This window comes from Corvus moneduloides, chromosome 24, assembly GCF_009650955.1.
Source record: "Corvus moneduloides isolate bCorMon1 chromosome 24, bCorMon1.pri, whole genome shotgun sequence".
Classification (NCBI taxonomy): Eukaryota; Metazoa; Chordata; class Aves; order Passeriformes; family Corvidae; genus Corvus; species Corvus moneduloides.
The window spans coordinates 2,899,741-2,926,650 of NC_045499.1; the positions used below are offsets into that span (position 1 = coordinate 2,899,741).

General features: G+C 49.7%; 1 protein-coding gene across 3 annotated transcripts; it reads left to right on the forward strand.

Moving 5' to 3' along the window:
• Nucleotides 1–1,970: 1,970 nt before the first annotated feature.
• On the forward strand, nucleotides 1,971–26,910 carry C24H6orf89 (chromosome 24 C6orf89 homolog). Of its 3 annotated transcripts, none has more exons than XM_032133124.1 (8): nucleotides 1,971–2,018; nucleotides 5,418–5,625; nucleotides 6,990–7,155; nucleotides 19,540–19,694; nucleotides 20,011–20,132; nucleotides 21,196–21,322; nucleotides 22,038–22,161; nucleotides 22,543–26,910. In XM_032133124.1, exons 2-8 carry the CDS (start codon nucleotides 5,437–5,439, stop codon nucleotides 22,626–22,628), a joined length of 969 nt encoding a protein of 322 aa, XP_031989015.1. In that variant the 5' UTR covers nucleotides 1,971–2,018; nucleotides 5,418–5,436; the 3' UTR covers nucleotides 22,629–26,910. The 3 variants fall into 3 exon arrangements, with proteins under 3 accessions (XP_031989015.1, XP_031989017.1, XP_031989016.1); XM_032133126.1 differs by lacking the exon at nucleotides 1,971–2,018 and adding an exon at nucleotides 2,268–2,288; XM_032133125.1 differs by lacking the exon at nucleotides 1,971–2,018 and adding an exon at nucleotides 4,946–5,073.

A 26,910-nucleotide genomic window follows, 5' to 3' on the forward strand; every position in this document is an offset into this window, starting at 1 on the left:
AAATCTTCAACCCAGCTTTCAGTGCCCCAGCCACAGGATTTGGGTCTTGTCCAGGAGCATCTCCCAGAATTTCACCCCATTGCCCTGGAAAGGCAGGGAAATCAGGATGAGGAGACAATCCCACTCCCTGGGCTGGGATTGACAGGGCAGGAAATCCAAAACTGAGAAGAGGAAGTCCTTTTTCTTGCAATGTTTAATTCAGCTGCAGAACTCAGAGCTGCAGGAAGTTGTTGAGGCCGAGAACTTAAATGAGGCTGAAATTTAAACAAGGTTGCTCTAAAGGGACCTAGATCTTGTGGTCCAGTGGAACAGAGGGAGTGGAATGAGATGATCTTTAAGGTCCTTCCAACTCAAACCATTCCAGCATTCTATGAAAATGGATCAGAGAGATATCAAAACCACCCATCACACCCACAATCAAGAGCTGACTGAAAATATGTTTCATTGCAATTAAGGACCGAAGCTCATGTCTGAGAGTAGGATGAGGCTGAGACCCCTTGCTCTTGCATTCTCCCAAGCTTTTCATGCCAGGGGATCTCCTCTTGCCCCATCTCCAGCCCTTTACTCCTCAAAGCCTTTCCCACAATTTTTTTGGGGGTGTTAACTGTGTGCTCAGTGCTTGTAACTTGACCTGTGGGAATGGGCATCCATGTCCCCCCTGGGGCTGGGGATAAGTGGGGTTCAAGGGGGCACTGTGTGGGTCTTCCAGGGGGTGCTGGAGGGTCTGGGGGGGGAGTGTGGGGTGGTACTGGGGACTAATGGGGTGCTGGGAGGTGGAGGGAGATGTTACGGATGCTGTGGGATGTGGCTGTGAAAGATTTTGGGGGCTCTGGGGGGTCTTGGGTGTGCTGTGGGCTCAGGAAGGTGCTGAGGGTTCATGCGGGTGCTGTGTGGGGTGTCTTAAGCTGCTGGTGGGGGCCTGGGGGCTGAGGTGTTTCCTGGGGGGGGTCCGTGAGTGATGTGGGATCAGGCAGGTGCTGGGGTGTGGGCTCAAGGTGTTCATGGGCTCAGATGAGTGCTGGGAAGAGTCTTAGGAGCCCTGAGATCTGACGATCCAGGGGAGGCTCAGGCTGGTCTGGGGGTTCAGGTGGGTGCTGGGGGGAGGTTGACGGTAATCATGGACTGAGATGGGTGCTGGAAAAGGTGGTCTCCATATTCTGGGCTGAAACGTGTGCAGGGAGTCTCAGTGGGATACTGGAGGTGCCAGTGGGGAGGGATGTGGGTGTTGGGGGTCTGTTGGGAGGCACTGGGGTGGTTGGGAGTCCTGAGGGATGTTTGGGGTACCGGGAGGCCCTTGGGCTGGCCTGGGTGTTGGGGGGGGTCCCGGGACAGTGTTGGGGGTCCCAGGGCAGTGTTGGGGTGTCCTGAGGAGTGCTTGGGGCAGCAGAGGGGTGGGTGTTGGTAGGGTCCCGGGGGGCGTTGAGGCCTCGGGCTGAGCAGGATGTTGGGAGTGCCGGGCGGTGTTGGAGGTCCCAGGCAGGGCCAGGCCGGGTGTCGAGTGTCCCGGGCAGTGTTGGGCTCCTCAGGCGGTGTTGGGGGTCCCGGGACAGTGTTGGGGATCCCGGAGCAGTGTTGGGCTCCCCAGGCGGTGTTGGGGATCCCGGGCGGTACTGTGGGCCGCGGGCGGTGTTGTGGGTGCTGGACAGTGTTCCCGGGGCGGTGTTTGGGGTCCCCGGGCAGTGTTCCCCGGGCGGTGTTGGGGGTCTCGGGCGGTGTTAGGGCTCCTCGGGAGGTGTTAGGGCTCCCCGGGCGGTGTTAGAGCTCCTCGGGAGCTGTTCCCGGGCGATGTGACGGTCCCAGCTCGGGCCGAGCCGTTGCGGAAGCCGGAAGCGGGGCCGGGCCCGCCCCGCCGCGGGAGGAGCCGCAGCCGGAGCCGCAGCCGGAGCCGGCGCCGGAGCGGGGCGGGCGGGGCCGCAGCCGGAGCGGGAGGAGCCGCAGCCGGAGCGGGAGGAGCCGCAGCCGGAGCGGGAGGAGCCGCAGCCGGAGCGGGAGGAGCCGCCGGGCGGGACGCGAGCGGGGTGAGGCCGCGGGCGGGGGTCGCGGGGGGCCCGGAGCGGGGCCGCTCGCTGGGGGCTCGGCCTGGGGGTGCTCCCCGGCCTATGGAGGCCGGGGTCGGGGTGGGGGTTGGGGGTGTCCTGCTGCAGTTTATTGATTTATTTTTAAGAATAACCTCCTGGCTGGGGCTCCTCTGCCTCAGAGGAACGCGGGCGAGGCCGTGGGGCTGTGGCCGGGTGAGGGTCCCTCCGGAGGGATTTCAGCGCAAGGCTGGGACCTGACCCCCGGGCAGGGTGAGGGAGGCGGCATTAAGGGTGTTAAAGCAGATGGGAATATATTTTTATATCTGTGCACATCATTATATGTTCACCAGCAAGGCGAAAGCTTTCCCTTTTAAAGACTCCTCCAGCAGCGTTTCTGTCTAAATATTTACCTTCTGAAGCCTTGGACTAACCACCCTGGGGTGTGTGGGCAGAACTGGGCACTTGGGTGCAAACCCTGCAGGCCAGGTGCCATCACTGTTTGTGGAGAGAGCTGCTGATTCCTCACAGTGTGGTGGAGTTCATTAAAAAACCAGAATAACAGATGGGTTCCTCGTTTAAAGGCCTCTCTCTAAGGGATTTGCAAGGGATGAGCCCTGCTCAGTGTGTGTGGTGGCAAAGAGGGTACAGTAGCCTGTTGTTATTGTTTTGTCGGTTGTATTGTAGGAATAGGAAGGAAAATAATGGGTTGTTATTTGTTTTTTAAGGCCTCATCTGTTCTCCCAACAGTGTAGGAGCATAATGTAATGCCTTATTTCCTAGCTGGAGGATTGAGTTACCCTTGAATTTGTCAAGGAGCTGGATTGGGTTTTTAGTGTCTGTGATTTACAAGGGTTGTCTACAAAGGTGTTTGCTCAGAGTGGAGTGTAAATAGAGACGGGTGGGAGCTGGGATATATCTCAGCTGTTGTATCTCAGTAGGATTCTTCTGCTGTTTGGAAAAGGGGAAACCACCGTGTTTGACAGCATTTCTGTGGGGATGTTCGTCATAAGTGGTTCCAGGCAGATCATGCAAGCAGGAGAAGCTTGCTGAATCTGCTGGAATTCTGCACGGGGCAGCTTCACAGGGGAAAGCTTTGGCACTTGGGGGCCAGAGAACACTAGATAATCTTTCAGACCACTTAGCACACCAGTTATAGTGTCCAGGCAACTAGAGTAACCAGAAAAGCTGGAGGGGGGGAAAAAAGGGCCTTTAATATCCTGCAGATGTGCTGGCTCTTGCTTGTTCTATGAATCAGGGTATTGCATGAATGAGTTAGGAAAGCCATGGCTTGTTTTTATCATCACGTGCATGGCAGGTGCTTTACAGATGAGAAGAAAAAGTCCTTGTCTTGGAGAGGTTAATATGAGATATTATTGATCCAACCTGCTTTGCTTGCCCATGGGGCTGCTCAGGTGGCAAGATCTGGGACAAATATTTGCATGGAATGCAAGGAATGTCGGTAGAAGAGGGGCAGGAGCTAATTAACCTGGCAATGTAGTGCAGCATGTTCTCCGTTGCACACTCGGGGTTGGGTTGTAATTTGGCATTTTTACCTTTCTGGTGTTTCCGTGGCTGTGGCTAGAAATTTGGCACTAATGTTAATATAACATCTGACATTAACTGCTGGAGTTGAATGCTTAGGCAGCTGCTGACCAAACATATCGGGGTTATTTTTCAGCCAGATAATTTTCCTGATCTGATGCTCCATGTGACCACGTAAACAAGTGTGCAAGGGCAGAACAGGGATCTTGCAGGAAGAGGAGCAGTTGCTGAAGCTGGTAGTCCTGTGAAGCATGGGGGTTTTTAAAATACACCCCAGTGTTGCATTAAAAAGAAGATATTAAAATTGCCATTGCTTGGGGTGTGACTTATAGGAGCCCGTGGTTTAGGGGGAGAGCTGTCGGCCAGTTCTTTACAGGCAGATCAGAGTCCAAAGCTGAACTTTATAATGTCTCTTGCTCAATCCATACATTACAGTTGTGGCTGATTTGTGCTGTGGGAGCAGCCAGAACAAATTACAGCTGAGCAAATCTGAGTTTAGGTGCCTTGTTACTCACGGCTGGTCAGGGTGTGCTCAGGTGAGCCAGCAGGTCTGTGCTGGGAGGTGTGTGCAGAGCCCTGTGAACAGTTAGAGTTCTCACAGTGCAGTGGCAGAATTGTGGAGCACAGTGGAGAATTGGGTGGATTCGTGAGCTGGTTCCTGGGGCCAGGAAACTGTAGAGCAAAATGGGGACGGGAGCCTGATTGCCATTTTCAGCTGCGATTATCTGATTATCCATCGTGCTTCATGTGTTTTTATGTGGTGGTCCTTGGGCTGTGCTCTCAGGGCAGAGCACTGCCAAACTCTCTCCCAGCTGGCCTGGTTTGATCAGGTTAGTGTTACCCAGCTCAGAAACAGAAGGCAAAGCAAACCTTTAGAGATTCTTTCCCCCAGGCAGTGCCAGTGTATTTCCCAGGCGAAATCTCTCTTTTACATGAGAGATACGTGATTCTCACATTGGCAGTTTGTACCTTGGCCAGCAATTTCTTTGCATCTTTTCTTGAGCCCGTCAGCTGCTCTCCTAGAGGCCTTTGTGGCAGAGCAGGAGTGGTAGAGGAAATTTTTTTTTTTTTTTTTTTTTTTTTGGCAACTTAATGTTGATCTCTCATGGGTGTGTTCTTATAAGTGAGAAATAATTTGCTGTCAAATGCCATTTTGTCACCCAGCACAATGCAGTTCTTGCTGGGATATTTAGGTCTGTGGCATCTCTGACCTGCAGGCAGACTTGGAGAGGAAGGTGGGGGCTTTGTTCCTTGCAGAGCAGCTGCTCTCGCGTTGCTGTTACTCAATAATCAGTTGGCCTGGACATTAGGTTGCGAAAATTTAAACACATTGTAAACTGCTGAACTTTGCCCCACACATTCTGCTTGTTTCTCTGTCCTGTCCCTATTGCTGACGGGGGATTTAATGAAAACAAATCTGGGTTAAAATAAGCGACTGAAATTACAGCGCGGGAGGGCTTAGCTGGGCTGCTGTGTGTGATGATCAGCTTTGTATTGTTGGCTTTTGTATTTGGTGAGCAATCGCTTTATGGGATGGATTCATTTGGAATAGATGAATAAATGGAGTTTCATTGATTTCTGGGAAGCTTTGTTCATTTACATAAGCTGCGAATCTCAGCCGGTTCTGCTCTTGTCAGGAAATTTCACGGCTTCTTTGAGTCGGCGGGAGATCCTGAACCAGCAGAGACTATTAGGAGTGCAGCTCAGTGTTGTGCTGTTGGCTGGGAACAGGTTTGCTCCAGAGGAGCCTTCCTTCTTTCCCGGGCACTGCCACATTCCTGGGATCGCTGTGCACACGCTGCTCTTGGGTTGTATGGCCGCAGTTGATTCCTGTTAACACACCCAACCTCTCCACAGGGATTTCTCCTCGGGGGCCATGGAGCTTTCAGCCAACGAGCTCAGCATCTATGACAAGCTCTCCGAGACCATTGATCTGGTGAGACAGACTGGCCACCAGTGTGGCATGTCAGAAAAAGCCATTGAGAAGTTTATCAAGCAACTCTTGGAAAGAAACGAACCCCAGAGGGGCCCTCCACGGTACCCTGTCTTAGTGGCTCTCTACAAGGTAAGATGACTTTTGTGCATGAACACAACATTTAAGGGTCAGGGTTCTCCTTTGCACCTGAGCTTTTTATTTCCCATTGCATTTTCTTGATGAATTTTCCAAAATCTTTGTTTAAAAAGCTGTGAAGTGTAGCTTCCTTCCTTCATGCCATGAGCTGCTTTGAGAACAGGAGATAGCTGACCAAGATTTGAAATTGCTCATGTGTGCTGTAGATTTACCATGTCAACACCTTCCTCTCCCATAAATTATTAAATAATGAGATTTGGATTGATTTTTCAGACTAAGATTCCTAGTGTTGGCATCCTGAGTGGAAATGTGGGAAGGAAAGACATTCTTGAAGTCCAGATTTGAGTAATGAAGTGAACATGGCTCTGTTTCTGACCCTGCCACAAACTTGTACATGTCTTTATTCTCCTTCTGGTCTATGAAATAAACCTATTATCATCATGCTTGATGGTAAAAAAATGTTTTAAAAGCCTTAACTAAAAGATTTTGTCAAAAGTTTCGCAAAGTGGGTGAAGGGATGCTATTATTAGGTAGGTTTGAGATCCCAGACTGGTTTGGGTTGGAAGAGATCTTAAAGATCATCTAGTTCCAAGTCCCTGCCATGGGCAGGGCACCTTCCACTAGACCAGATGTTTGCTACAAGTCTGAAAAGCTTCCCACTGACATAATGTTCAGTAATACTTTAGTGTCATCTTTACAAATCCATTGCAATGAGTTTTATTTGGAAAAAAATTCAAGCTCTCTTCCTCATGTCCTATAAAAAGCTGTAAAATGAGGCAGGAGAACAGGAAACTGCAAATTTGAACTTTCAGCTTCTGTTCTTGTTTTTGCTGTTGATTCAGTTTGACTTTGGCCGGGGGGAGAAATGCGTCATGTCATCTCTTTAAGGCTTATTTGGGATTCTGGTATGGAGGAGGGAGCTGGTGCCAACTCTGCCAAAGTGTTTCGAGGCTTGACGGATGTTTGCAAAAGCCACAGGGTTTTCCTTGTGTAAGAGGCATGGCAGGAGTGCAAGCTTTTATTTGATTAGGTAGGGAGGAAAAGGAACTATCTGTAGATAATCCTGATTGATCTCATGCTGGATTATTTGCAGTGCTAAAATACAGGAACAGAGTTGTTTGTGTGGCTTGGGTTTGAAGGCTGCTTAATTTCATCCTTGGACAGCCCTAATAATAAAACTGGGTGACAACTCTGCGTACATAAATAGCATCGCAGCTGAACGAGGAGACCCAGCAAAAGAGTGTTCATGTTGTGGTGCACAGCCACAGCCCTTTGATGGCAGCAGAAGGTGTGTCCCGCTCTGAGGACACCTCAGCTCCCTGCAGTGTGATTAATTCCATGCCTGTTTTCCCTCGCAGGGTCTGCTCACCCTGGGCTTGGTGTTGCTGACTGTTTACTTGGTGATCCAGCCCTACAACCCGCTGCCGCCCGAAGCGCCGCTCTCCAGAGCCCAGGCCTGGGGCTCCCTCGTTGGGCACATCCGGCTGCTGTCCCTGCCCATTGCCAAGAAGTACATGTTGGAGAGTAAGGAAATGATTTCCCTGCTGTAAATTAAGCCTAGCAAGAAATACCAACTTAAATACCAGCCACGCGAGTCACTTGAGCGTCTCCAGGGCACCACAAATGTGTTGCTGGCTTGGCATCATGGTTTTCTCTTTTCCTACCACTGTGCTTAAAAATAGTATCCTGAATTCTAGCTTCGCTGGGACTGAAGCATATTTTATCTCTAACTTGATAATTTTGTTCTTGCGTATTCTCTTTTCCTTGCTTTTAATGCCTTGGGTTTTTCTTCCACAAGAGTTCCATTTCCTCTAGAAGTCTTTGCACTTCTGAGAACCAGAACTGAGATGGCTCTGCTGGGGAAATGTCACCTTTGCTTATTTTTTCTGAGTAAGGCAAAACCAGTTCCTCAACCAAATCTTGATATCTGTGAGCAAAGTGTAAAAACCTCAACTTGTGGCCTGGTTTAAGGAAAATGAGTTTTTGCCTAGTGGCATATTGGGAAGGGCCTGGGGGATTGAGTGCTGCTGTGTTTATGTGGCATTAAGGGCAGTGTGTGTGTGAGGAAGTCAGATAAGGGCTCCCTGTGAGGTCATCCCATCATGGGAGAGAAACATCATGGATTTTCCTAGAATGGCATAATAGAAATGGAAAAGTTTGGCTATTTCTCATTCTTGGTCAATCATTTCCACTCACTTAGACTGGCAGGAGGGTGCAAGCCTGGGCTCTGCCTCTGCTCAAACACAAAGACTGTCAGTGATGATAAAGCTGTGAATTATTTTGAGCAGGGATATGGCACAATGTTGATGGTCTGGCAGGTCACTGTAAAAACAAACTTCTGTAGCTGTGCCCTCGTCAGGTTTATATTTAGCTTGGGCACCTCATTGTGTTGCAGTTGTCTCTGTTGGCTCTGACCTTCCTGTCAGAGCTAAAAAGGGCTCCCTGAAATGCCAGCACCATTTTGCATTCTCTCCCTCCCTCTTTTCCAGTGACGCTGGCATGGGATTTCTGTTGATTCCCGTTTGTATGGGTGGGACAGGGTATCTCCCATTGTTCCTCTTCTTCCTTATACATTGGGATCTCTCTGGGAGTAAAAAACAAAGGTGAGGAGATGGCTCTGATAAGCACTTGACATTAGGAGCCTGCTTATCTACTGCATTCCAGCTTTTTCCATGGGTGAACACCCCCCTGCTCCTGTATTGAGATGGAATCCAATGGGAATTTTAATGCTCATTTCACTTTTCACAAGGGCCAGGAGTGACAGGACAAGGGGGAATGGTCTAAATTTGAAGGAGTGCAGGTTGGATATTGGAAAGAAATTCTTCCCTGTGAGGGTGCTGAGGCCTTGGCACAAGTTGCCCAGAGCAGCTGTGGCTGCCCCATCCCTGGAAGTGTCCCAGGCCAGGCTGGACACGACTTGGAGCAACCTGGGGTAATGGAAGATGTCCCTGCCCATGGCAGAGGGTAAAGCAAGATTAATTTGAAGTTCCATTTAAGCTCAAACCAGTCTGGGATTCTATCATATTTGTTCAGATTTTGTCCAGAAGGTTGACGGGTTCTTCCTTCAGATACCACAGGGTCCCTTTGGATGAGAAGAGCCCAGGAAAGTTCCCTGGCACAGCAGGTTTGTAGGACAAGGGCTGCCTGAAACATGAGCATCTTCTTGTGAAGATAAATAAGAGCAGGAGCAGTTCTAGCCTACCTTTGGAAAAACCAGCTGAATGATGAGGAGATGGGGAAACATCCAGAGGAACAGGTGAAACGGGAAGGATGGATGGTAGAGGAAGGATGTGGAGTTATTTAAATGCACATAAAATCCCTCATGCCTCCCTTAGTCCTGTAATTCTTCAGAAGCAATGAGCAATAGGGTGGGCAGCAATCCAGTTCTGGGTAAACGAGGAGAGGGGGGAGGCAGTTCCTGCTTGCTTTCCACAGTATTAGGTTGTGGTGGAAGCCACAGCATGTCCCAATTAACAGATTGACTGGGGTTGGTTGGAGTGACTTTGATCCTGCCTCAGCAAAAGGAACTGGACAAGACCCTGCCTATTTGAATGGGAAAGTGCAGCACCCAGCCTGAACCTTGGCTGGGTTCCTGTGGGAATCCCTCATGTCCTGGCTTCCCAGCAGGCAGCTGCGGCCACTGACGCTGTCCCAGTGACACTGGTGTCACCATCACAGCTTGCTGCTGAGAGGACACTGGTGAAGCCATCCAGCAGAGATCTGGAAGAGGGAATTCCATGGTGTGGGGCTGAGTGCTCTCCCGAGCTCTTTCAGCCCTGCTCTGTGTGTTGTATTATTTTGCCCCTAATTTCGGCCTTGTGGTCTGCTGAAGGGAAGGGGTAAAGCTGCATCTTGTGTCCTGTTTGTTGATGAGAGTGTAAGTCCAGGAGGTCTTGCAGGCAAGTCTGGTGTTCTCTGATCACAGAATCCCGGGATAGTTCAGAAGTCCTTCGTCATGTTGAGGTGGAGCTCCTTGTGTTTTAGTTTGTGACCATTGCTCCTTGTCCTCTTGCTGGGCACCATGGAAAAGTCTGGCACATCCTCTTGGCATCCTTTGGAGATATTTATATGAGTTAATGAGATCCCTTCTGAGTGTCCTCTCTGAGAAGGGATGCTAGCGCTGTGCCTGAGCAGCAGAGAAAACCACTAATGAAGGGACTCGACGTAGAGACTCCTCTTCCTTTCCCTACGTAGGTCCTGGTAGATGAAAATTTTGAGGGGGCTGAGGATGGAGCTTGGAGCTTTCTGTGCTCGGGCACCAGTTCAAAGCCAGCTCGGGCTGTTCCTGTTGAAAGCCACCTGTTGTCAGCTGGAGGCTGCCGTGGCCCACCGGCAGTGCTGGCAGACGTTGCTGTGGCGTGGGCGCACGGGTGGTCCTGCTCCTTCCTCTGTGCCTGGGCAGGCAGGGCCAGCCTGGGCTGTGCTGTCCCTCCTGAGCTTTGGAGCAGCTTTCCTGTGTCCGGGGTTGAGGTTGGAGCCCGGTCCCCTGGGAGGTGTGTGGGCTGAGCAGCCAAGTTTGTGTTGCAGAACAAGGGCAGCTCAGTTGCTGGATTTCCCCCGAGAGCCAAGAGCTCCAGTCAGAGTGGTGGTGAGGCTTTGGGAGGAGCAGGGGTGCAGGATGTGCTCCCCTCACCCTCCTGCTCATGGTGACTTGCCCTCCATCCTTGTTCCTTCCACCTAAGAGCCATGCTGTGGGTGACAAGGGCTGCCTGTCTGTCAGTGGCTGTGGGTGGACCTTTGAGCTGCCGAGGTGAGGAGCAACATCCACAAAACTCTCTTGCATTGTTTACAGGATTGAGTCCAAAGTAAATTTCCTTTTTGCCTGTCTCTGTGCTCTCTTGCTTGCTGATTTTTTCCTCCGGATCAATTCCCATATTAAACCTTATGTTCCCACCCTTTGTTCCTTGATAGCTGACTCTTAGACCCTTGGTTTTGGCATCTGTGCCTCTCTTCCAGCTGTTTTCCCAGGGCAAGGTCCCTGTGGTTGGGGAAAAGGTCTGTGGAAATGTGGATTGCATTTGCTCTTCCTGAGCTGGTGTTTATGCAGAGCTTGTGAAAGCCCCGGTGCTGGGTCATGTTGGCTGCTCTGGGCCTGCAGCTCTTGGCACATCAGCCCTTCAATTATAACCCCAGAGAGGCAATGGGCTGTCAGACCTCTGGGTCTATCTGCTGTAAGGAACACAGTGTGTTTTGATGGGCACATGGTTTAACTCAAGGCTATCTAATGCTGTTCCAGGGAAAAAGTAAGACCTGTGCATTCTGGATTAATTTCTGACATAGGCTGGGATGGACAAGTAATTCCCTCTGTGTTTCAGTTCTCTGGTGTGAAATAGGGGTATGAGCCCTTCCCTCTCTCCTACATGCATTAGGAAGTAACATATGAGCTCTCAAAGTCTGCAGTAAAGCCAAATGAAAAGGGGTTTTCTATTCTTTTAACAGAAATTTTAAAACCACAGTGCTGGTCACTCTACCTGATTTTTCTTGCCTTCACAGTTGTGTCATCCCTATAGCTTTGTTTATATCTAAAAATGGCTTTTGTTGTAAGGTGGTTGGTAACTGCTCTCTGCCAGCCACACAATGATGTGATGAGCTGCGCATTAAGCTGCACTCACATTAACTCATGTGTCTGCCCATGGTTAGTTCACTCCTCGCAGCTCAAAAACCTCAGCAGAGCAGGTCTGTCAGTGGAGAACAGGCTGTGGCCCAGCAACGTGACAATTTGCACATTGTACTGGTAGCAGGGATTGTAATGACCTCAAGGAAAATCCAGCTTTGTTTACAATAATGACACTTGGTCCTGGCCACACGCATCCTGCACAGCCCAGAGTCAGCTGGGTCAGTAACTGCTCAGCACACCTGAAATCACACAAAAGCACACATGGATCTCAGTGCTGGAAAAGAGATCCTGTGCAAGTTACCCCCCAGCTTGGAGAAGAAGTGTTAAATACCCCTTTTTGCCTAGACCAGTAGGTCTAAAATCATGTTTACGGGTTTATATGTAATTATTGTGGAGAAAGGAGCCCAGCTGGAGGAGCAGTGTTTAGCAACACCTTGTAAATGGCCTGTCACTGTGTTACTAAAGCCTGCTGGGTGCCAGAGCTATTTGTGGGGATGGGTCACAGCAGGCTGGGTTACTGGGGGAGGACAGCAGCTGGTTACTGGGAGAGGGCAGCAGCCTCTGCCTCTTGGCTGGCCCACCTTGGGTTTAGCTGGAGGCTTGCCTTGGCACTTGGCCAGCTCCTGTCTCCTCTCCGATCTTAACCCTTTGCAGGCAAAACGCTTCTCCCTCTGCTTCTCTCACTCCAGCCTTGGAGTGTGTTTATCCTTGGCACAGCTCTGTGCAAAAGGGGAGCATCCAGCATGCCTGCCTTGCACGAGGACTTGCTGCTTCTTGAGAGCAGCGTGGGCACCCAGGCATTCATCCAGCCTTTCCCTGTGGCTGAGCACCCAGGCATTCATCCAGCCTTTCTCTGTGGCTGAGCACCCAGGCATTCATCCAGCCTTTCTCTGTGGCTGAGCACCCAGGCATTCATCCGGCCTTTCCCTGTGGCTGAGCACCCAGGCATTCATCCAGCCTTTCTCTGGCTGAGCATCCAGGTGTTCATCCAGCCTTTCCCCACTGGCTGAGCACCCAGGCATTCATCCAGCCTTTCTCTGTGGCTGAGCACCCAGGAATTCACCCAGCCTTTCTCTGGCTGAGCACCCAGGCATTCATCCAGCCTTTCTCTGGCTGAGCACCCAGGTGTTCATCCAGCCTTTCTCTGGCTGAGCACCCAGGTGTTCATCCAGCCTTTCCCCACTGGCTGAGCACCCAGGCATTCATCCAGCCTTTCCCCACTGGCTGAGCACCCAGGAATTCACCCAGCCTTTCTCTGGCTGAGCACCCAGGCATTCATCCAGCCTTTCTCTGTGGCTGAGCACCCAGGTGTTCATCCAGCCTTTCCCCACTGGCTGAGCACCCAGGTATTCATCCAGCCTTTCTCTGTGGCTGAGCACGCAGGTGTTCATCCAGCCTTTCCCTGTGGCTGAGCACCCAGGTGTTCATCCAGCCTTTCCCCATGGGCTTTGCAGCCCACACTGCGTCTGACCCATGGGGCTCGGGGATTCCTGAGCCCAAGGAGCATAGGCCTGCTCTGAATGAAGGGTTGCACAATGAGGCTGCTTGGGAGGTAAGGCAGGATCTGATTTCTAACTTGTTGCCTCTCCTCTTGCTCTCAAAGGATGTTACTTTTTTTTTCCCTAAGCAAAGTTGAGCTGGTTTTTGCTCTTGTTTTTGTGTGTGTTCTTGTGCACCCGCTTTGAGGGCTGGAGCATTTGGACGTGGTTGTGGGTCACAGCATGTGCAGGGCTCCCTCCCATCACTGCACAGCTGCCAGTTTATCTGATCTTTTGTGTGTGTAAGCAACCCTTTTATGATATAACCTGAGAGCAACCAGCAGACATGTGTTGGCTCGTTCAAAGGGGAAAAAAAACGGCTGACTTTGCAGGGCAGGGTGGTGCCAAGCTGTTCATGCTCTCTGTTCCTTTGGCCTTGGTTCAACCAGTGGACTGTTTATTTGGGTTTGCTGGCCGGAAACTAACCCCAAATCATTGTGGTGCTGTGGAGCATAACTCTTCTTTTTACTTCTATATTGTGATGCCTCCAAAATTTCTTGTTTCCTCATTTGTAGAGTGAGTGAATTGTTGCTTTGGACTCGCTTTCCTGGGAAGAGAGTTTGCCATAGGTGGCTTCTTGCAGAGGCATTTAGCAGCCTGGCAGAGCCCTCTGTGCACTAGTGACACAGACATGTCAAACCTTTTACAGGCTGAGGCCACCATCAGGCAGGGAACAGCAGCTGGGAGGGATTTGTTTCCAAAGCTGTTCCTCTGAGGCAGATTGCTCATGCAGTGCAAGCTGTCAGCTGGGGCAGGTAACCAGAGGTGCAGCTGGAGTGGACTTCGGATGCTTTCCTGACAGCTTGGTCCCTGCCTTCCATTTTTGAGACTGGTAGGTGCAGATTTCTCCTGGAAATAATGCTCTTTTACCCCAGTGGACTGTGAATTCCTCTTGGGCTCAGCGCAGCAGACTTGATTTCACAATGTCTGGTTGGATCAAAGTCATTTTCGTGCTTTGCTCGAGGTTGACTAATGATCCCTGGGCTGGTGGAGCAGCCGTTACCCGTTAGTGAGATGAATGAGTAGTTCTTCAAGCTGTTGACTTCTACCCAGAACAACAATAAAGGGGTTCTTGATGGGTTTTTTGTAGCTGTTATTTTGTTCCTAGCTGTTCCTAAAAATGCTGTGAACCAAACTGGGAGGTACTTTCTTCTCGTGGCATAAATATATTCAGTATACCCAGGGCTACAATAAAAGTTCAGTATGAGGGAGGGGTGAGGATCTTGTGCAGAACAGGGACACTCTTTGGAGTATGTATTTAAAACTCCACTGTGATGCAGTCCTTAATCAGGACTTGCAGGCTGTAATTAATAATTCTCATGTTTCCTGCCTGACTTACTTAAGAACCCATCAGTTTAGCCTGACTTTGACATGACATTATAAATGATCGAATTAATTTTTAGCGTAGTGAAGAATTTCAGCAAGATGGAGTTTGGGAAACATTGCTTGTGCAACAAAGTGCTCCAAATGCCTCTTCCAAACTGTGCCACCTGGTGACTACAGAGCTTGGAATTTCTACATCTGTAAAGTAAGAATGATGGGATTTACCTGTGTCATAGATTGTGCATCATGAATTGATGCCTAAATTGCTCCGAGTTTTTAAATACTGTTTTAGCTTTCTGTAAAATCTGGGAAAGGGAGTGTGGTGATAAGCATATAGTATATCCTGCTGCAATGGCATAGCACAAGTTACAAGCTGTTTACTCAGGGAGTATCTGTGAGTCTGCAGTGGTCCCAAGGCAGCACGTGGCTGGTCACAGGAGGAAGAGCAACCTGGCCTGAGCGTTCTTTGGCTGTTGAAGCAATAACAGTAGGTTATGAGCTGCAGCTTCACTCTAAGGTTAAGGGCTAGACCTTGCAAATCCCTGCCCTTAAAATAACAGAAAACAGCACTGTAACATCCAGCATCTGGAAGCTGGATATTTCCAAGTGTGGAGAGAGCTGCAGCCCTAATCCTTCTGTGGGTTGGTAGTGATTGGACATCAGAGCACTGGGGGATCTTCATCATAGAATCATGGAATGGTTTGGGTTGGAAGGGACCTTAAAATTCATCTTGCTTTACCCCCTGCCATGGGCAGGGACATCTTCCACTATCCCAGGGTGCTCCAAGCCCAGTCCAACCTGACCTTGAACACTTCCAGAGATCCAGGGGCAGCCACAGCTGCTCTGGGTACCCTGTGCCAGGGCCTCCCCACCCTCACAGGGAAGAATTCCTTCCCAATATCCCATCTAACCCTGTCCACTGGCAGTGGAAGCCATTCCCCCTCATCCTGGCATTTCATCCCTTGTCCCAGATCCCTCTCCAGTGCTCTTGGATCTTCTTTAGGCACTGGAAGGGACTCTTCAGGTCTCCCCGAAACCTTCCCCTCTCCAGATGAACACACCCAGCTCTCCCGGCTTGGTTCCAGAGCAGAGGGGCTCCAGCCCTTGGAACATTTCCATGGCTTCCTTGGGACTAACTCCAGCAGCTCCACGTCCTTCTTGTGTTGGGGTCCCAGAGTGGAGGCAGCTCTGCGGTGGGGTCTCACCTAAGCGGGGCAAAGGGGCAAAATGCCCTTTTAATGGAACACCCAGGTTTATACAATGGACCTACAAGAAAGGACAAAGAAATGTTTGGGGAATATTCAGTGCACAGCCATTCCTGGGAACCCTGAGTTCATCCGAGGCTTGCTGAAGTTGCTTGAATATTCCTGGACTGGCTCCTGGTGAAGTATGTGGGGAATAGTCTTATCCTCAGAAAGAGGAATCTGGGATTTGGAACCAGCCTTTGCAGGTTGTGGAGCTGCTCAGTACATTAACCAGTTCTCTGGGGAGCTTCCTTCCAGTTACTGTGGGTGATGGCAGCAACAGCCCCTACGGACACAACACCTGGGGGGACTGCTAAGTCCTGGGGGGTCTTCCCTGGGACCAGACTTCCCTGTGCAGACCTGGCTGGCACTTGCCTGCGGGAAATTGCTTCAGCCTTGCAGTCCTGAGTGCTGGGGAACAAACCAGCTTGGTGGGGAGCCAGCAAACTGCCTCAGCACCTGCAGTGCTGCAAGCAGGAGGTTTCGTGTTTTCAGCACTTTGCTAGGGTCAGAAGCAGCCCTTGGCTCTGTGTCCTGCAGGAACAAAAGTTGCCCCTGCTAGAGGCTTCCCTTTGAACCTGCTGCACTGGCAGATTGATCCTGCGTTCTCCATATGGTCCCTAAAGAGAGCAGGGCTTGCTGAGATCCTGCTCTCAGATCCATGTGGGCAAGTTTCCATAAGTTAATTTGCTTTGCTGCAATGGGCAGAAGCAGGGCCGGGTCTTCTCAGGAACCTCTGAGCTTCCAGTCTGATTATCCACACCCAGCATCTCTGGGGCTGTGCATGCACACCCCTCTCTAGTGCTGGGGGCAGCCAAAAATTTGGGAGATCCTCTATGAAAACATCCAAGAAGGGCAGGGCACTCATTTTAAATTGATGGTGACTTGAAAATTATTTTTCTGCATAGTGGAAAGTAGAGTCATAAACTCCTTGTAGCATTAATCATAGATGTGTTTTAAGGGAAGGTTGTTATCTCTTGGTCTGTGATGTGTTAGCAGCTGGAAGTCCCAGCCCTGGCTCTGCTAGGAGCTCTCCTGACACAGTGGAGAAGACAGCTCTTGTTCTGGAGAAATAATAACACATAAAAGGAAATATGAGGTGGTTATGGCCGATGGGGAACTGAAGTTCTGTTAAACAGACTGAAGGCTGCCTCTCGAAAAGGGGTGAGAAAGCGCAGAGAAGTTGGCCACACTTCTGTCGTGTAATGGATAGCTGGATGTGTCACTGCTACAGCTGCTCTCCTGCACTCCAGCTCCACAGGGATAATTGCCCACGCCCAGCACTTCAGCTTTTGGATGGGAGTGGATGGGACCATGGTGTGAGGGTTGTGCTGGGATGAAAAGAGCATCTTCCATTTGCATCCCCGAGCAGCCGTGTGAGTGCACAGACAGCGTGCTTGACTTCCACCGGAACAATCCCCAGGGTGTCTGGCAGGCAGGGTGATAATGTAAAAGGAATGCAGGGAGGGTAAGGAGAGAAAATCAGCATCCTGGGTAAAATCCTGCCCTGGTCCCCAGTGGCAGTTGGCTCCTCAGTGCACCACCTCTCCTCCCGCCCTCCCTGGGAAGGGCAGGCACTGCCCGTACTTGTCATGCCAGTCACACACATGCTGGTGCACAGACTAACACCCTCCACAATAAATCTAAAAGATTAATTACTAGGGGAAAAAAAAAATCCCACAACCCCACTTGCAGCATTTAAAATGCGTCTCAACCAGTGCTCTGCTCTGGTTATTCATGGAGAAAAGAAATCACCTCCTGAATCGAGCAATTGAGAATGCAAATATCACTGCCTGCCTCAAAAGAGGAATCAAGGCTCTGTACTGTCAAGCTGATTAGCATCCTATTCCGTGGGGTACTGCCCTGAGCCCATAGGGAAAATTTGGGGACAACTGTGCTTAATGCTTAGGGATGAGGTTTCTGAGTTTTGCCCAGAGAGAAATTACAGTCTTGCTACGCCCCGTCTGATGACACACCATAGAGATGTTTTCTTGTTCTCTTCGTGGCGACTGCCCTTTCTCTGGTGAGATCTTTCAGCCTTTTGTTTCCTGTCACTGACCAGCTGTTTTTTGTGAGTTGAGTTTTTTTGTTGTTGTAAAATTGAAGCTTTCTACAGGCAGTGGAACAAAGATTTTCTTTTTTCTCTTGTGAGCAGGGAGGGAAAGTACGTCGGGGCAGTTTCTCATGGGAGTGGAACTTCTGCTTGCAAGAAGGATTTTACACTTTGTTTTGCCTTTTTTCCCCTTTCCCTGAAAGCAGCGTAGATGCACCGTCCAGAAAGACTAGGAATTATATCCCGATCCCTTTCAGTCCATATCCCAGCATTAGGGTGGGAAATGCAGCATTTGGGAGTTGGAAATACTCAGCAAGAAAGAAGCAAAATGAATCCCAGTCTGCTCCTTGTTGTTAGGTCCCAATGAACGTAAATTGTCTGCAATGTTCCTCGTTTTGCCTGTTGCAGATGTCAGAGGAGAAAATAAAACAGGAGCTCTCCTATGAAGTGCTGTTCATCCCTTCTTACCCTTGTGCAGGAGCGTGAGCATGGCTGGAAATTGCGGTGGCAGGAACAGGCAGGTTGTGTGAGGTCTTTTTTCCCCTGAAAAGCTGCTGTGCATCCTTGTTTCCCAACTCGATTTTTCAGCCAGACTTCACTCTTCTTTCTCCCCTTTGCCACCCCCTTCGTTTCCTGAGTTTGCCTGCAGCAGTGTCCGGGAGGCTTTGGAGCTGTTTTGACGTGTGCTGGCAGGGTGGGCCTGTCGTGAGGACAGATCCCCGGATGTTTCATGTGAGATGTGTCCCAGGCCTTGGGTTTTTTCCTGACCCACCCTGACAGATCAGGGCTGGGATGGGTTTGCTGCCACTGCCAGAGTTAAGCCTCTTCCATTGGATTAAGGCTGCAGAACCAGGGCTGTCACTACCACAAAATCTGTGTTTGAAGTGGAATTTCCATGAACCTCTCCCAATTCTCACAACCTCCTGCTGTATCTCCAAATATAAAATTAGCGTGTGGGGTATTTAGGCTGGATATCAGAGAGGGGTTCTTCCCCCAGAGGGTGCTGGGCACTGCCCAGGCTCCCCAGGGAATGGTCCCGGCCCCGAGGCTACCAGAGCTCCAGAAGCGTTTGGACACCGCTCTCAGGCACAGGATGGGAGTTTGGGATGTCTCTGTGCAGGGCCAGGAGTTGGAATTTGATCTTTGTGTGGTTCTGTGATTCTGTAAATCAGAGCCATACCCTTTCAGTGTGGTGGCTGCTCTGCAGATCCTTTAGCATAGAAATACATGGGGTGTTCAGCATTGTCCTGCTCATTCCCTGCTGCAACAAGTCCCTTCTCTTAATGTTTCTTTGGTTTTTTTGGGAGAGTTATTAAGTTGGAGGAGGGAGGCTGGATATAGGCATCAAGTTGTGCTTTCATGTAAAAATTGAATTTTTGAAGATGTAAACATATGCAGTGTTCATTGTAGGCCAGTTCAGCTGATTGTGGTGTAACAACAATTTTTGGAATTTAAAGTGGATGTAGCTGTGGTCCAGGGGTTGCTCGTGCTGGGACTTTTCTCCCCATTTCATCTTCAAGAAAGATGGGATGAATGAAAACAGCAGCAGCGTGTCTTGGTGAAATCCCACATTCCCCAGCATCCTCTGCACATCAGAGACTGGGCAACCATTGCCTGGGACAACGTATTTCTAAATTAACACAGTGGTAAAGAGGAGGGTGGTGATTTCAGGTATGTCCTAGCAGGGTTCATGACACCAGTGCTGACCTTGTGGAAATTACTCTTTCCAGCCTGGATCTTTTTTGGTTTACTGGGTGTTACCTCCTTGATAACACTTTTGGGTTGCTCTTTTGCTTATGGACTTGTTTCAGTTTAATTATACTACATATGACGGTTGCCATCCTTCTGTTGCTCATGGAAGGGTAGCTGAGCCTATGTGCCTCATGTACAGAGAAATGGAATTTCCATAAACTCTCCCATTTCTCACAACCTTCAGCTGTATCTCAAAAATGTGCTGGAAACATTCTCTCCAGTTCCCTGCCTGGTGAAGCTGCTTCTTTTGAGTTACAGCCATCAGAAACTATAAGAAATCTCAGTGTTTCACATTAGGGATAATGAGTTTATCACTGAATTTGTCTCCTTTCCATTCCATTTTTGGTCTTACTGAGCAGGTTTCCCTTGTTTCTTCCCCAGAATGCCAGGACTGGTGGGCAGCAGGTTGCAGACAGAACGCTTCCGCACTTCCCGCGAACTGCACAGTCTGTTCTGCTGTGAAAAGCCTTCAGATAGTGACAGACTTCAGAGAACTATCAGAAAAGCTCCAGAGGCATCAGCCTTTTCTAATCAAGGTAATGCAGGGATTTGTGAAGCTGGGTGATGAGTCCAGACTCTTGAACAGCACGAGCCCATAACCCCTGCCCAGTATTTTCACCCATGAACTCAAACTGCTCGTTCAGAACGTGTGTCTAAGAGGACATTTCACCCCGGTGTGAAGATGTGAGAGGAGAGAGCTCCCTGCATTGTTCCTCTGAGTAGTGATCTTTGTATTTGGACATTTAGCAATCTACGTGGCTGTTACTCTTGGATGTTTTCTAGTGGGAGGGAAGTGGGAGCAGGGTGCAACCCTGGGGGCACAGCTTTTATCTTTGTTTCATGTTCTTTAAGACAGGGCAGCATCTCTCCTATGAAGAACTGAAGCATTTTCAGTCCCAGGATCCAGAACTGGCAGAGGTTATAATAGAAGAAAATTCAGCTGAATTGTGGAGCTGCCCATTTTTCTTTCCCTGGTGAGTCAGACAAAACATGTGATGGATGGACACATCCTTTCTGCAGGGGTGCTCAGGCTCTGCCTGTGTGAACCACCAGTGCCTGCAAGTTGCACTTCAGCTGGAGGGAAGGAGAACAGGAGTGGGTTACAGGCTGCTTCTGTTTGCTGGCACTGATTTGTTTGAGGACAAGACTTCTGCACTAAAAAATGGAGAGCTGTGGCTTGGTCTCCAGGTATTGCTCCCCTTACAAGATAAAATTATCACAGTGACTGCCTGGTCCTGTTCTTCAGGCTGTAAACCATCTGGGCTGTGATCTGATCACCTGAGGTAACTGGTTCACATTTCTATCGCCTCTCTCTGCTCAGTGGAAATCCTCCACCACTGGTGCTGACTGAGAAGAGATGCCATGACTTCTGCAGACACTGAGAAGTAATGGAAAGTCAAGGAATCCTGCAATTTGTGTTTGGTCTTGTGCAGAAAATATGGCCAGCACTAATCGTGCCCCTGTTAACCAAAAGCAGTTTGCCAAAGCCTTTAAGTGTGAACAAGACATGTGAACAACTCAGAGCTCTCTAAGGTCTCAACTGGTAGAGGGATGGTCAGGGTACTGAAGAATTAATTATGTCAGGCCCCTAGACAGGGATGTAAAAATACCAAGTCCCACCTGGACTTTTCCAGTTACATTTCCTGGTCTAGAGAACAGCCTTGGATCCCCCTGCCTCGCCATGTGGTTTCAGTTATGGCTGTGTCCGATGCCACCTCTCTGCGTCTTTTGTAATGAATGGATCTGGTCAATGACTTGGATGATTTTAAGCGAAAAGGGGAGGGAAATTAAGTTTAGATATCCATCAGGATATGTTTGTTCCCTCTTTACATGGTCCTGGTGCAGGAGCCCAGAGGAAAGCAGGAAGGAGCACACGTTAACAGGCTGAGGTTGAATTTTGCTCCTGCCTCCCAGGGCTAGTCTGTCATGCTGTTTATCAAGCATGAACGTTTGGGAAGAATTTTATCTGGAAAGTAGCTTTTAAATGCAAACATTATCATTGTATGGTAATTCTTTAATATGGGTTGGTTTGTTTAGGAACAAGCCTGTGAATAAATCTCGGATTCTGCAGGAATTTTTCCCCCCTTCCTCTTTGCTGTCCTTCCCCAAGACAGTGTCCCTAGAGAGCTGCTTCCTCATCCGGCATCCAGATTTGGGGAATAAGGTGAGAAATTCATTCCAGAGACCTTTTCCTGTCTATGAGCTGTCTCCCAGCAGCTCTGAGTTTTTGTGGGATTTGCAGGGTATTTTTAGCTGATACAATCCTGAAAAGGAGCATTTGGGGTTGTATCAGTTCTGTTCCCCCCTATGGAAAGTGGCGTCTCAAGGTGTCTGTGCCTCCCAGCAGTTGTGTCTAGTTTGGGGAGGGAGATACCCTGTGCCCACCTCCCTTGGCAGCTGGAGACGTCACAGAATCAGAGGATAAATCCCAGAATAGTTTGGGTTGGAAGGGACTTTAAAGATCATCTCATTCCATCACCCCTTGCCTGCTTCATTCATGTGTCTGGCCTTGCTCTATAGCTGGGTGAGGTCTTTTTGTGCGTAGTTGGGCAGAATTCATTTAAGAGTTGCATTTTAGGAGTTCCTGGCAGTGAGTCTCACTCATTCTGAGACACTTCAGGCTTCTGGCCTGATCTTCTCCTCTATGTTTTCCTGAGTTTTGAGGATGTGCAGGGCCTGCCTTGCCTTGGAGGAGAGGAGAACCCTTGCATGCAGCTGACCTCAGCTGTGATTCTGTGATCTGCTGGTAACTGGGGGAGCAGCAAACGTGTTGTTTGCTCTGTCTCACCTGCCTGCAGGGCAGTGACTTGTCCCTACTTCAGGCAGACAGAGCCAAGGAAAGCTGGCCAGGCTTTTGAAATCCTCTCCTCCCATCCTAGAGCTACAGCCTGCACAGCCTCTTTGCTGTTGGAAGTGGGCAGCTCACCCTGACTGTTGCGCCTCTGGACACGTGCAGAGGACACTGTGAGATGTTCAAGGTGGAGCTGGAAGCGGGGGATTTGGGTAAGTACCAGAGTGGGGTGTGCAGGGACTGGGAGAGCCCTTGGAATCAGGAGACTGCTTCCAGCTGGGTCTTTTCTGTCTGACACCTAGGATGGTGCTTTGTGCCATTGTCACCTCCAGACTGGTGTGTGCCTGCTTGTCACAGTACAGGGAGTGATCCTTTTGGACTGGGAGTTTGTGGCCTGGAACACCAACACTGGGATACCAGGAGATGCTCAAAGCTGAGCAGTGTGGGTACACAATGGGTATTACAAACCCAGTGCCCACTGAGGGAAGTGTCTTTCCAAAGAGCTCCAGCATGACCACATCCCTTCGTGGGAAATGGGAGCACTCATTAAGGGTGGACTCATCTAACAGAGCCTCTCCATTGCCTCTTCCCAGGTTATGCCAGTGCAGACCACTGGACAATGAGCTTCATGGCCAGAGGGACAGAGCCAGCGGTGATTTGTGATGGAGCTGCCAGCTAAGGATGGTGGGGTGGGAAAACAGAGCTGTTCCCAGGAGAAGAAGACTTTCAGCTTTGAAGCCAAGGCAACATCTTGAGAGGAGTGAGCCGGGGCAACTGGGGCAGGCAGCTTTGCCACCCTGCATGTTTACAGTGTTGAAAAATGACTATTTTCCTGACCCTTGAGGTAATTCTTTGCCTTTCCTCAAATGTATTTTGGGAGAAGCTCAAGCTATTTATGACCCTCCCTGTCCCCTCAGGTAAGCCCTGGGTTTGCAGCAAAGGGTTTTCTTTCCAGGAGCAGCAGATGGATTTCTCAGGATGAGATTCACCTTGTGTTCTTTGTGGATTATGGCACTTCTGAAACTTCCTGGGGGGTTTGGGAGTGGATGGGGTATGTGACATTTCTGTGTACATTCCTCCTGAGGAGGAAGCTTTGAGCCTGTGTAGTCAGGCCAGTTCTATAAAGGGAATGAATTGGTGATGTGTCCCAGCTCTCCCTCACGTCCGCAGCTGTGTGAGCCCTGCAGAGCTGATCTGCTCCTGCTCCTGGGCCAGGGAGAGCCTTGAGCCTGAGGGCAGAAACTCTCACTCACTGCATCCTTCTTGTACCAAAAGAATCCCTTCAGACCTCTCAGTGTTGTGATCACCCTTCTGCAGCTCTCTATCAGCAGGTTGTGAGTGAGTCAAATGATAATTGTGCTTTTCTTCACCTCTACTTCCTTTCCTGCAAAAACACCGACGACACACGTCAGTGGTGCTGGCAGTGCAGGAATTCTGGCTGGAGCTGGGGCTGGGAGCAGAGCGGCTCTGTCCAGCTTTCACCTCAGCCACCAAGGGAGCCCAGCCTGTGGTACCTCTGGGAGCACCTGAAGCTCCCTCTTCCCTGGCATATTTTTGCATTGACTCCTTCCAGATCTGGAACTCTGTCTTCAGAATGAACGTTGGTTTTTCCTGGGTCCTTTCCAAGCTGCCTTTGCGTGTTTCCTGCTGCTGGAGCAGTGCTGTCTCCAGTGCCCTGAGAGAGGCTCAGGTTCGGTGTTTGCAGGCTGCGGATGCTCCGGTCCCTTCCAAGTCTGATCCTTTGGGTCTGATCCCGCTGCTGAAGATCACTTACAGATGTGTCTGGCTGAACTCATAGGCCAGGGCTGGAGTTCAGGACATACTCTCACACTTGTTAATATGGAGTTGGGAGGGGTTTTGGTTGTTAGTGAGTTAACTCTGTTCTCAGGAGCAAGAGCCTTTTTCTCTGTAAATATTTTAGGTACGTGTAAAATGACAGATTGGGAAAATGTCTGTCCAGCCTTTGTTTTTGAGGAGAATGGGAGCAAACATCGTGTTAATGTGATTAGGGGCTGACAAAAGCTGCCAAGTGGGATGACCACGTCTGGCTCCTGTACAAGGATAAGGCAGCGGACAGTTCCTGCTCCAAAGAATTTAGTCTGAGGCCTTGACACTACAATCATTTCTATGCATATCCCTTGTTTTTCTCCTGTCAAAACAATGAGAACAAGCCCAGCACCTGTGTCAGTCTGTGCATGGCCCTTGGTGCTGGACACACACCAGATCTAGTAGAACCAAAGGGGGAGAGTCTGGCTCTCTCAGGATAGAAAAGGACTAATATAATTTGTTACAAAATATTAAAGGGAATTGGACTAATAAAACTTCCATTAGTATTCTCACTACTTGGGGTGTATTTCACACTCATGACACTACGTGGAGTCTTGTACATGCCAAGACACACACACACACCACCCCTCTCCCTCCTCTTAAAGCCTGGGTCTTAGTTAATGGAAATTTGGGAGTTCAGTGATGGCAGAATTAGGGTCTCATTAGTGGCAGTTGCTATTTACACTTTGGCAGCTTCTCAAATCAAATTCAAAGGCTGACAAGGCTGCTTCACCTCTTACTGGTTTTGTATCTGACCCATTTTTTAAAGCATTTGCTCAGAGATGCTGCTGGAGCCATTCTTGCTGAGATTGCGGCGGTTCGGTGACACTGTCACTGCTAAGTGTCCTTGACTGTAACTTGTAAAAGAGCTGTGGAGACAATTCCCAAGTGTCTGTGAAATGCCTGGATTTTGAGAGTCACACTTAAGCTATTGTGGCTGTCTGGCTCTTTCGGGAAGAAGCAGAGAAAATGGATCTATTTACAGTTGCTGTTTGGACTGGGGGGAGGAGGGGGAGGAAAGGGCAGGTTTGTGCCTGTTTAGCAGAAGTGTTCTCACGTAGTGCTTCTCCCTTCCTCAAAGAGTTGCAGCTGGTTGGACAGGAGCTGGTGAGCCTGGCCTGTTTGCAGAGCAGCCTTCCAAGTGCACTTTATGGGCTCTGCATAAGTTTCCAGCTCTGTCTCAGCGATACATTGCATATATCCCAGCCTCGCTCCCTTTGGAGTTTACATCATTTGTTTTTAAGCTCTCTGGTATATTTTCTCTTCCTTTTCCAAAAGCTGTAAGGAATTAGCTGCTAAACTAAAACAGGAGGGCAGTTCTCCTGCTGATAAAGAGCCGATTTTGGCCGGAGTGCGGAGCCCTGGTCTGCAGCACAGCTTCCAGAGCAGCTCCTGTCTCCAGCTGCCAGAGGAGTGGTGCTCACACCTTCCACATCCCAGGGTGGGTGAGGAGCCACAGTGGGAAACCTGGAGGTGAGGCCACAGTGGCAAAACTAGCATGGCCAAAGGGAGGTTTTGATACCTTACCTGCAATTAAGCCCAGGTCATCTTCCACATGCAGAGCTCCAGCTTCACAGAGTCCCTGGAAAGGCTGCAGGACTTCCCTAGAGAATCTGCCGAGGTGGACCTGGGGGGAATGGGGCTGTTCGTGCAGTTATTGAGGTATCATAGTGACAGCCATGATCAGATGAGTCACGGAGGGGGTGTCCCACTGTGGTTTCCCTCACTTCCCCTTTGGCACTCTCTGTGCTGGTTTGGACAATCTCCCACTCCCACCCTGCCCTGCTCACACAGGTTCCCGGTCAACACATTTTAAAGTTCCTTTGTGTGCTTCAGAGCTTGTTGCCTGTGAGCTGGGAGATGGAGTCCTCCCCACCCCACATCCCAAAGGCTGCAAAGCTGCTCTGAAATCACACCAGAAATCGGTACTACCCACGAGCAGGCAGACGTGAGGAGGGGTCACCTCTGCACTTGCCAGGCTGGAAGGACGGGCTGTCCCCGTCAGCTGGGCGGGAGGATCGTGGTTTAAAGCTGCTCCCCAAAGCAGGGGTCGCTGACCGGTGCTGTCAGTCAGTCCTGAACTCAGGGTAACTGAAAGGAGGAGAAAGGATTATTATGATTTACTTCAGTACCAGGAAATCAGCAGCCCCCACGGGAGCCAAGCTGACAGTTTCTATTGATTTTTTTTTTTGCTTTCTTTGTTCCTTTTCTTCTTTTCCCTGCCCACTGTTATTGCACACATTGATTCCCCCGAGGGGTCCCTTTGCAAGGCCCTGGAGAGCTTTGAGTCAGATTTCCCGTGAGTCTCTAGACTTCAGCTTCTCCCACCATGTTTTTGCAATGTTCTGGAGGAGAAGCTGCTTTGTCTGGGCTGGATCAAAGCACCTCCCTTCCCTCATGGCCTCCCAGCTCCAGCAGCAGCAGCAGGAGGAGGTGAGGAGCAGGAGAGCACCTCATGGTAGAGATGTGAGCTCTGTAAACACCAGTGTCCCTGAAAGGGGATCCTCCTGCCTTGAAACCCTCTCGTTCATCACAGTGATGCTGCTCCAGGAGGGAAGTTTCCACACACCCCAATCCCAATCGTGGCCCCCAAGAGAACTGAACACTTCCTGGGGTGAGGCCGTTTCAGTGGGTGCACAAAGCTTTTGCTTCCTGCAAACCAAACTTTCTCCTCTCGGTAAATTTTATAGGTAGAACTCGATATCTTCCTCTTCAGGAACCTCCTCCTTGTAAAGAGCAGATTTAGTGTCCTGCTGAGTTAGACAAGAGAGATGCTGGACTTCCCTTTGCTTTGGAGATTCAAACAAATGGCAGGTGATTTATTTTTAGCATTATCTCTTTGTCTTGGGGAGGGGAGCCACATTCTAAAGGCTCAGGGGTGCTGGGAAGTAAAGCTATATATGCATAAAGACTGTTTCAATGCTGAACACTAAATTCAGTGGTGGATTAAAAAAAAAAAGAATGTAAATATGCACTTAATGCAGAATTTTATGGATGGTCCTAATTTAATATATTGCAAACTTTGTAAATACTTGGGAAAAGCCTGTAAAGTGTGTAAATAAATGAGATTTGTATGTAAGAAGAATAAAAAAGTTTTTACTTTTTGCAATTAAATACAAGTGTTAATGACCCTT

Bases quoted from the DNA above. Each gene is read 5' to 3' on its own strand.
- C24H6orf89 (XM_032133124.1), top strand. From the start codon at position 5,437: ATGGAGCTTTCAGCCAACGAGCTCAGCATCTATGACAAGCTCTCCGAG. The intron at 19,695-20,010 runs GTAATGCAGGGA...ATGTTCTTTAAG, and splicing joins ATCAGCCTTTTCTAATCAAG to ACAGGGCAGCATCTCTCCTA. The intron at 22,162-22,542 runs GTAAGTACCAGA...GCCTCTTCCCAG, and splicing joins GCTGGAAGCGGGGGATTTGG to GTTATGCCAGTGCAGACCAC.